We start from the raw sequence: 10,834 nt of genomic DNA, 5'->3' as shown, positions 1-10,834 counted from the left end.
CTGATGTTAGTGGTTTGGAAAATTGGTTGCTGGTGAAAGACGTTTTGTTAGTGAAGTCAGTGAAGTCATCAGCTGACAATGAGGCAGTGGGTAGAGCAGAAGGGGCACAGCAGAGAATTGAAAGTTTTAAATAGCTGCTTAGTGTTGGGTGTGTTACTTACCTTTGCAGTGAAGTATGATGTCTTAGCAGTGGTGACGCTAGCTGAAAAAGAGGACAGAAGTGACTGGTAACAGAGGGCGGCTGGGTTGTTAGTTGCCATTTCCTTTTTAAGCAGTCCCGAGCGTATTATATTGCTCACGGAGGATGTCAGACAGCCAGGGGCAAGAGGGAGAAGAAAAAGCTTCAGAAACACAAATATGATGTTGGTGTAGAGCATAAAGTGTCAGTTGCAGCATCAGCATCTAAAAACAGGAAGTGAGATGGAAGAGAGGATATTACCTCAGAAGAAAGGGTCAAGCACTTAGATCCAAAGATTCTTCATAGCGTATAAGTTTCCTGCAAGCAGATGTGCACTGAAAAAATTATTCATTGAATTTAATTAATTTTTTAAGGTAAGTGGTTGCAATCAATTTATTTAAGCTACATTTAAACAAAAGTTGTATATTTTATTTTACGTTACTAATCTTTTTTGTTTAAATGTATCTCAAATAAATTGATTGCAACCACTTACCTTTAAAAATTGATTAAATTCAATGAATCATTTTTTTCAGTGATGTTTGTATTCTGACTCAATGTATTTACTATCCTTTACAAGCATAAATATTCAGTTTAGATATTTGTATTATGTTTACGTGTTATTTTCCTTTTTTTTAATTTTTTTATTACTGTTGTTAACTTTTTGTGTTGTGTTCTATTCTCTTCACAAGCAAAGATACGAGTTTGTAATAACACCTGCTGAATCTGTTTCCAGACAGACAAAGTCTGAGCATTATTTAATAAACAAATTATTTAATAAACTTTTATTCTATCATCCTGCCTGCTCTTCTTCTTCATCTGTATCTGTTTCGTGGTTAAGTAGAACTGACAGTAGAGTTGACTATCACTGAGTAACAAAGTAATTTTCTTCATAGAGAGAGATCAATTGAGAGTTAAATGGATTTGGCATACTTACAGTTGGATTTATGTTTTTGGCAGGATAAAATCCCATTATGCTGAACATTTCAGCAGTGTTTAATGTATCCTGTTGGTATATCAGTTAATATTACAAAGCACCCAAACTACTTTGAAATCAGGACAAGCAGATCTTGGCACGTATCCTTTCCAGTGCAGGTTGAGACAGTTTGCAATTTAGTGTTAAGTATTAATGGGGTCTTTACACTCTTAAAATGCCTGGGTTATTTTTGACCCATAACAGGTAAATATTGAATTATTAGGAAGGAACACCATACTAATACTGTGTTTGACCCCCTTTCGCCTTCAGAACTGCCTTAATTCTATGTGGAATTGATTCAACAAGGTGCTGAAAGCATTCTTTAGAAATGTTGGCCCATATTGATAGGATAGCATCTTGAGGTTGATGGAGATTTGTGGGATGCATATCTAGGGCACGAAGCTCCCGTTCCACCACATCCCAAAGATGCTCTATTGGGTTGAGATCTGGTGATTATTGGGGGCCAGTTTAGTACAGTGAACTCATTGTCATGTTCTAGAAACCAATTCGAAATGATTTGAGCTTTGTGACATGGTGCTTTATCCTGCTGGAAGTAACCATCAGAGGATGGGTACATGGTGGTCATAAAGGGATGGACATGGTCAGAAACAATGCTCAGGTAGGCCGTGGCATTTAAATGATGCCCAATTGGTACTAAGGGGCCTAAAGTGTGCCAAGAAAACATCCCCCACACCATTACACCATTGCATTAATGAGAAATTGAACAGGTGTTCCTAATAATCCTTTAGGTGAGTGTATGTCTGTGATTGTACAGTAACCAGTTTAAATCAAACTCATATCACTTCAGTTAAGCCTCTGAAATATCAGGATAATCTATGATGACATGTCAGATTATTTTGACCATAGAAACATGAGTCAGAATTTATTTTAGTTTTTTACCAAATAAAAGGAGCTACAAAAGACATCAGGTATAAAATGTAAAACAATTTAACACAGTATGATGTTTTGGGATTACTGTCTTCTGTTATTTTTAGTAATTATCTAGATTAACATGCAATAACGTGTTAGTGTAGTCATGGCAGGCTTAGTCATGCACATTTCACAGTTCTGAGTCACAGATTAAAAATGACATCATGTTAATAATCTGGCATATTATTATTATAATCATAATAATAAAAGTTTTTTGAAAGCTTTAAAACATTAACAATGTTAAATGATTGTACAGTAGCTGTGAAATATTGTTAATATTGGACTAGTACACCATTAATATTACATTAACAAGAAAATAAGAATAGATATTATGTACATACACCCAGGAATTTTGGTGATCTTAAATAAAAGACTGCTGATTTGCACCAATAATCATGCAAACTATTAAAATCACAATCTGATTTTAAGAATCAGATATTAATCACTTTAGCAGCATGTTAGAGTTTGCTATTTTTAAACCTATATGTACATATAGTGAGAGGGTCACTGTTGACTCCATCTAGATAACGACCTGGCACCAGACTAACACAGCAAGGCTTGTTTGAGCTGTATTTCCATTGAGACAACAAAGACATGTTGTCAGCGTTATAGAAAGATATCTCCTTTCTCTTACAGTCCAGATACAAGCCTATTTTCCTTGGTTTGTCTTGAGATTTTAACGGAATCTCGTGTCCATCAGAAGACAGGACGTAACCTTTATTATGTTTAAGATGAAGCTGAATCTCACTCTCAGCTGACTTTGATTTCAGTTTGACTTCACCCATCATGATTCCCACGGTCCAGTCTGGTTTATCCCCAACTTCTACCTCCCAGTAGTGCTGACCAGACTGGAAGTTTTCCTCTGAAACAGTACCAGGATTGAAGCCCTTAAACAGAGCAGACGTTCTGTCAGCTTGACGGATTCTGGCGCCCCCTGGAGACACTTTTAAGTAAGACTCTCCTGGATTTTTTAGAGTCAAACTCTCAGGAACTACAACAAAGACACAAGTATAAATGTCATGAGATAAATGACTCAAACAACAACAAGTAATCTCTATCACTTATGTCATTCATGTCTTTCACCTGGTTTGATGGATCCCAGCATCTGCTTCCACACAAAGAACTGCAGGTGAGTTTCATGGGGGCCAAAGAAGAGAGAGTCATGAACCACAGTAAGATCTTTCACATTTGAAGTGTACCTGAAACAGCCAGTCATATCTGCATAAAACAACAAACTTAAAATCTGATATTTTAACTTAATTGATGTGATTTTGATGTAAATAGCAGAACTGTTTATTATATACTTAATATCTGATGCCACACTGCCTTTATCTTTCATGCCCTTGGTCAGTGGATATCCTTTCTCATGCCACCACTACATAAAAAATACAAACAGACAAATCAGTTGTTATGTATTTTGAACCACACTATGCTAAAAGATGTATCTTGAGCCAACCTACCAATCGTATATGCAAAACAACATATATTTTTAGGGTACTATTTCCCATATGTGTGTGTGTGTGTGTGTGTGTGTGTGTGTGTGTGTGTGTGTGTGTGTGTGTGTGTGTGTGTGTGTGTGTGTGTGTGTGTGTGTGTGTGTGTGTGTGTGTGTGTGTGTGTGTGTGTGTGTGTGTGTGTGTGTGTGTGTGGGAGGGTTGTATGTGCATGCGTGCGAGCGTGCGTTCATGTATGTGTCATCTAATGTACTGTGACCTGTAGAAAGTCATCAGGTTGCTTAATTTCCAAGGCAGACTGTAGAAGAACTTCTTTCTCTTTGCTCTCCATAAACCTTTTGTCCATCACAGTACGGTTCTTCTGCATGACTTCAGTAATTTTGCTTTCCTCTCTCTTCAACTGTTTCTTCACTTCTTCCTCTTTTTGCCGTAGGAACTGGTGCATTTCTTCAAACTGAGCAGAAATCTGAGCTAATAAAGTTTTGGATTTGTCCTGAGATTGTAAACAAGAAAAAATATTCATGAAGCTATAAATTTGTGCAATTGCTTGTTTTGTTATGATCTATATCAGGGGTCTTGGTTTATGTTAACATTTTAAACAATACTAAAGTAAAACATATCAACAAATAAAATCAAGTAAACCAAAAAAGTTTTGACTTTATAAAAAGGTAGCCCTCCAGACTGTTTTATCCATTGTGGTAGCCCTTGCCCACAAAAAGGTTAGAGACCCCATATCTATATAACTATACTGCCATCCAATGGTTAAGTGCAGGAACTACACAAACAGTCAATCTGAGAAAAATGTCCTTAAACTTTTTTACACACAAGCCATCAAACATGTAACTGCAATTTGGAAACACTCATTCTTATATCTTATATATATATTAGGGTGTAGAGATCTCAGTTTTGGTAATCTCAGTAGTCTGTTCTTGGATCATCTTATCCAACTTTTGATTTTCGTTGGCAAGAAAACCCAAAGCAGTCTTCAGCTCCCCCTACAGGAAGACAGACATTTGTTTAGGCTTTATACATACAGTAATAACAAGAAACACAAATCACATCGACTCCTCCTCTTAACAAACATATTTTAAGCCTTCAGCTAAAATTATTGCTCAAGTTCAACCCATGTACCGTGTTTTTATTATAAGCATATACATATCTAAATGGCTTACATATATTTTACCTTGTTGATGTCAGCAGCCTCTTTCAGTGGTTTAAAAATGTGTCCTTGATGTTTGTCTCCATCTCTGCAGATGACACACACCAGCTTCTGATCAGTTTCACAGAAGAGTTTGAGCTTCTCATCATGCTCTGAGCAAATCAGCTCAGTTTCAGGAAGCTTGAGAGCTTGTCCTTCGTTTTTAGATGTCGGACTCTTCACGTTATCTGCTTTGCGCTCAGCAGAAAGATGCTCCCTCACTGTCGAGGTTATGTTCTTCAGTAGGCGGCTTGGTTTCAGGTCTTCTTTGCTATAAGGCTTTTTGCATTCAGGACAAGCGCTTGATCCCAGGCTGGCTTGCATGTGGCCTGTGATGCATTGTCGACAAAACGAGTGCTCGCAAGAGAGAGTCACCGGATCAGTAAAATCACTCAAACACACTGCACATTGTATCTGCAAAGACAGAGGTGAATCCATTATATATGTATAATTTTTGCCAAACTAGAAGCAATCATAAAAACCTTCTCTTTAGAAAAAAATATATTTTTAATTGTTATCTAAGGTTATTGTTCAGGTAAGATGTGTTTTTAAGTGTTAAAAACACTTTCAGTTTTGCATCCTTTTGAATTTGAGTTATTGCTCCCCCCAGTTGGCTCCAAAACTAATCAAACTGGAATATCATCTCCTACCTGTGATTGTTGTACATCACAAAGCATTTCATGTTGTGTTCATACTTGTGTTGAGGTTTAACGTGCCATATGAGCATACTTTCTGGCGCCAATGTATTATGACGACTCAGGTGCTATCAGATGCCTAGAATGCAGATAATGTTTTATGAAACAGGATCTGAAAGGAAACAGAGCTCTGAGAAACCTTGTGGAAGATGTACAGCAAAAACAGAAGACAAACAAAGTGAAAGACAAGTGACACTCATTGTGAGGATGATGCCTCATCTGCAGAGAGGGAGAAACACAGCGGACACAGTTTCAAGCCTGTTAAAGAGGCTATGAAGGAATATGAGGTAAAAAAAACTGTGTAAAAATAGGATTTTGTATTGTATTGTTGTTGATGATGTTTATTTATAATGTGGCCATAAAAGCATTGAGCTGCATTTATGATGGAAATAAACAAGTGGGTGACATGATGATGAATAAATCACAAAAAAGTAGGTTAGAAATAAATGATTATGTTTTTCTGATATTCTGGCATCAGGTCTGGTACTTTATGTGTTTGTATGTCATAATGTATTCATACTTCTTTCAATTGTAATCTTTAGGGAAAGTCCAAATATCTTAAAAAATAATGCAAGCTCAGTTTAACAAAAAAAAAGATTCACACCTTCTTTACGGAAAAGGAGGAAAAGATAATGGAGCAGCTCCAGGAGGCGGCACACAGCTCTGAGGTCACGATGAAGCAAAATGCATCACGTTTGGGAGAGTTGCAAGGAAAAGCAAATAACCAATTTTCTGTTATGGAGTCAGAGATTAACCAACATTAGAGTTTTTTTGCAGGTTTTTTTTTCAAATGTAAAATGTTTGAATACTAATTCAGTTTATAAGACTAATTTTGGGATTTCATGAAAAATATAAATTATCGTCTTTAGTAGTGGAGTGAAAATGTCTCTCTTAGATTGACAAAATCACCCTCAGTGAGAAAAATGACATCACACTTTCCTTTTTAAGCTAAGTAAGCTATAAAATTGACAATGTTTTACCTCTATTTTTTAACATGTGAATTTTCTAGCTGCATCTTTAAAAATTAACCTGATATTAATAACATTATAAATAAAAATGTATACATTTCATGAACCTTGCCTTAGCCTTGGGTTTTAAATCAGGTATCTTGAATAAATGTTACGTTATTATTCATGAATCAGGTCAACTGATAAATTATAATCTCACAGAGAAAAAACGTACAAAATGTTGTACCCTAAAGGGTTTATATTTGTACCTCAAATGTGAAAACTGGTACCTCAAAGTTACATAAGGTACCTTACAAGTACACATCTGTAAATAAATGGTGCATATTAGGACCTTTTAAATGGTACTGTGACCATGGGCGGAGCGAGGGGGTGGCTTCTGGGGCTCAAGCCCCGAATGTTTTGTCAAAAGCCACAAATTTTTTCAGATCTGTAAAATGAATACATCCAGTATGCTGCATTCAGCTTTAAACTCTCCGGTCCCCCACTCCAGTGAAAACGAATGGGAGATGCGAGTTGAAGGCAATTAATATTCTGAATCTCCCAACAGTAAGAGCATTTTCAAAGGGTCTTTATTATTACAGTGCCTTCGTTATTACTGTAAGTGTATATTTATAGTTATGTGATGTAAATCCAGAGGGCAATTGATGTCAAATAGACATCAAATTGACGTCAAACATAGGCATCAAAGAATTGGTCAAAAATGCTAATCAAATCGATGTCAAAATTTGACATTAAATTGATGTCAAGTTTTGACGTTCATATGATTAGCATTTTTTTTTTTACACATTATTCTAGACCACAAGAATAAAGACATAACAGTATTAAATGTAAGCCGTGTTTTATTTTACGGCTACAATTCAAGATTTAAAAAATGTAAATCAAATATACATTTTAATTGATGCACCTTGTTTTATATATGAATGTAATGCAACCAATGTTCAAGTTAAATAAAACCTAAAGAGCTAAAGATACAAAAACCTGCATTTCATATTTCATCATGTGAGATCATATTGTAGATGAACAAATAAACAGAAACATTGTAGATCATAAACAATAGGTTAAAGGCTACTTATTCAATATCTGAACACACATTTTAATTGCAGATTTCCCCTTTTGTCGTCCCATACCCCCACATCTATCACGAGCAGACCGGAGATAGCTCCCCATGTAGTTTTTTATTTCAGCCTCTGACCCTGAAGGTTTGGACCACTGTACAGCACTCAATGAATATGAAGCCACAATCAGCACTCATTTTAAGACACTAAAATACAGCATACATTTTCAGCAAACATTAACTGTACATGTAAATCCACAAAGTAATTCAAACTTTTTAAATAAACATGGATAACCATCAAGTGGCTCAGTGATCCTCCTTACCATTCTTTTCAACTGAGCTGCAACAGCAGGAAAACAGAAAAACTTAATCCAATTTTTCAATGTCCAACTTTTCGTTTTTTAGATGAAAAATTAAACTGATGATAAGTGCTACCCATCTTAATAGTCCCGTTCTTTCTGTGTTTTTTGAAACTTTGATTGTGTTTACAGAGTGCAATACAACACTTGTTCATGTTTCATGTGTAAAAAACGCGGTATTTTTTACACAATTTACATATCTGTATAGCGCTGTTTTCACTGTCCTCAAAACGGGCTGATATCTTCTTTGTTCTTTGAAGTCCCTCCTTCAGAAATACGTATCGAGTTCTGATTGTGTAATTTGTTTAGTGTGTTGTGATTCGATAGCAGCATAGCTTGCAATTAGCTTAGCCGACGACTGACGTATTCCTGTGGGCGGAGTTTAGTAAAAAAAAACTGTTCTAGTGACGTCATTAAAGCAGGAAGTAAAGGGCTGTAGTCCAAACCGGACGTTCTCTGTAGGCTTTGAAAGACGAATTCTGTTAAAGAAAATATATCGCCTGACAGTGAACTTTGAGCTTCATCATTTTACAGGTATTATTTATGCTATTATAGCAACATTACACACTAACTAGGGTTTAAAAAATGGGATCAAGAAGAATGTGACCTTTAACTAAAGGTGGCATAGGTATAGCAGATTTCACCCTTTTAAAACCTGTGCTTTTAATATTGTCTGAACATTTGTAGATAAATAACAATGCATATTTTGAGTTTATGCATGCGAACACCTTCTGGCTTTTGGATGTGGCAGCATTTGACGGTAACTCATTGAGAAACTGGGCATAATAATTGTAAAATTAATTATTACACCCCTACAGTATAGCCACTGTGCATCTGTCGAAATTTCAGTCAAAACCGTTCTATTACATCATAAACGATCTGAAAACAAGGCTTTAAGTGGAAAATACCGAACTTGTCCTTTAATCCTTTTTGTTTAACTTTATTAGTAACACTTGAATCCTTAAAAAACCTTTTGATTACTGATAATAAATACATTATCAATTTAATTTGTGTATATGTTATTATTTTAATCTTGTCTTCATTTGTTCTTTCCAAAAAATATTGGCAATATTTGTCATATATGCATAGCTGTTTGTTGTTTCATTCATTTGCATTCATTTATTTATTCCACCATGGTAAACATATTAGAATGAAGCTTCTTGCACTGGAATGAGCTTCTCTCCCATTTACGATTAAACTGAAACTTCATTACGACTGCCACTAGAGGGCGAACTCCGACTGTCGTTTCTGTATGTCGCGTGCTGTGGAAAGGCAGCTTAAGCTAGCGATTCAACGATCCAACTGCACTGATAAAGACATAAAAATTATGTAGCCTACATCATGTTATTTTCGCATCTAACTTTAATGGACAAATTTTTGAATTATAATGGGTTATGTTGTGTTTTGTTGCATCGCATGCGGGAAAGAGATTCAAACATTAGGGCACTTTTATTAGTACGAACAAAAACTGTAAAACTAACATTAATCGCGACATTTCAAAATCGTAGACATTTCAAAAAAACAATAGTTACCTGCTTAATGGATCTAACTCTGTTAAATTACCTCAGAATCCGTAACGTTACATTAACTGGCGGGAACTTTCAATTGACAAAAGAACATGAGATGTTTATTACTCACCTGATAAAAGCGCCAACCTTCTCAAGCTGCTTCGACTTCCCCCCACAGCGGGCAGTTTCTGGTCTGGCCTGACATGATGACTTGCGATTCAACGGTCATCAACGTCGTAAATCTTCCAAATATATATTTTTTTCCGTGTATACATGTATAACATTGTCATACCAGGGGGGCAGTGGTGTAGTGCAGCAGGTTATACGCAGGTATACGGAGTATACCCACCTCTTTATTTGATGGCATGGGGTATACCCACTTCTACTGGGGGCATACATTAAGAGTATACCCACTTCTACTGGGGGCTTAAATTAAGAGTATACCCACTTCTCCAGACACCACTGCAGGGGGGTATTGCACAAAAGTAGAATTAAGAAAGCCAGGATAACTGAAAAGGCCCAGCTTGACCTACACTGAAAAAAATGATTCATTGAATTTAATCAATTTTTTTAAGGTAAGTGGTTGCAATCAATTTATTTAAGCTACATTTAAACAAAAAAGATTAGTAAAGTAAAATAAAATATAAAACTTTTGTTTAAATGTAGCTTAAATAAATTGATTGCAACCACTTACCTTAAAAAAATTTATTAAATTCAATGAATAATTTTTTTCATTGTAGTTTAATCAGCCCATCCTGGCTTAGACTGTTGCACGATTGCTAAGCCAGGATGAGAACGTGCAGCTATGTCAAGCCAGGTGTAGCTAGCTAGGATAAGTGCACGCACGGCATTCCTAAACAGACCACGGGATCGATCACAGAAGCACTGATGGAAAAATGTTAAAACTCATAAAAATTCATCATGAAACTGCAAACACTTAAAACAGCTATTTATTTCCTATAACAATTTGTAATCATTGAATTATTATAAGATTTATGTACAGGATTTGACCATGTGAATAATTTTTTAAGGAAAATATTAGGAAAAGGCAACAATAAAAATGTCACCTGCTAAGAAGCAAACATGCTGCTGTCTCTGTAATAAGAAGCCCTCAATATTTTATGCCCTTCAGTGCATAAAAGTGGATTTCAACCCCACCCCAAACTAAAGCTTCCAAAAATACTACATTTGCTGTGAGCTTCATGAAGTTTTCAAACAGTTTTATTCATTGACATGCCATAATACACTGAATAGTATATTCCTGATTGTTGGTGAATAGCCACCATGTTCAAACAAGGCTGGTTTGGACTGGAATATTGGGAAGTAAGATGGTAGGTCCTTTGGGGGGGCCAAAAGGACATCTGGAAGATATGTAGAGTACCTTAAAGCAGTGGTTCTCAGGGGGCCGCGAGATGGTGCCAGGGGGGCCCCAATTTTATAAAACACACTAATTTCTCATGAATTCTGTGTAATTAAACCTAAAAAAAATAAGGCTACTAACCAACAACACTACTTTG

At 36.0% G+C, this 10,834-nt stretch overlaps 1 protein-coding gene across 1 annotated transcript; it reads right to left on the bottom strand.

Moving 5' to 3' along the window:
- Positions 1–1,683: 1,683 nt before the first annotated feature.
- Positions 1,684–7,017, bottom strand: LOC129448977 (nuclear factor 7, brain-like). The gene is made up of 6 exons (XM_073872063.1): positions 4,719–7,017; positions 4,437–4,530; positions 3,795–4,030; positions 3,386–3,456; positions 3,165–3,280; positions 1,684–3,072 (listed from the first exon to the last, which is right to left on the bottom strand). Exons 1-6 carry the CDS (start codon positions 5,169–5,171, stop codon positions 2,540–2,542), a joined length of 1,503 nt encoding a protein of 500 aa, XP_073728164.1. The 5' UTR covers positions 5,172–7,017; the 3' UTR covers positions 1,684–2,539.
- Between the last annotated feature and the right edge of the window lie 3,817 nt (positions 7,018–10,834).

This window comes from Misgurnus anguillicaudatus, chromosome 10, assembly GCF_027580225.2.
Source record: "Misgurnus anguillicaudatus chromosome 10, ASM2758022v2, whole genome shotgun sequence".
NCBI classification, from domain to species: Eukaryota; Metazoa; Chordata; class Actinopteri; order Cypriniformes; family Cobitidae; genus Misgurnus; species Misgurnus anguillicaudatus.
Note: the sequence above shows the minus strand (reverse complement) of the source record. Positions and strands in the feature narration are given on the sequence as shown.

Coding starts and splice junctions, on each gene's coding strand:
- LOC129448977 (XM_073872063.1), bottom strand. CDS start 5,171: ATGGATTCACCTCTGTCTTTGCAGATACAATGTGCAGTGTGTTTGAGT. Junction 4,031..4,436: donor TACTGAGATTACCAAAACTG/AGATCTCTACAC, acceptor GTTTACAATCTC/AGGACAAATCCAAAACTTTA. Junction 3,457..3,794: donor AACCTGATGACTTTCTACAG/GTCACAGTACAT, acceptor TTTTTTATGTAG/TGGTGGCATGAGAAAGGATA.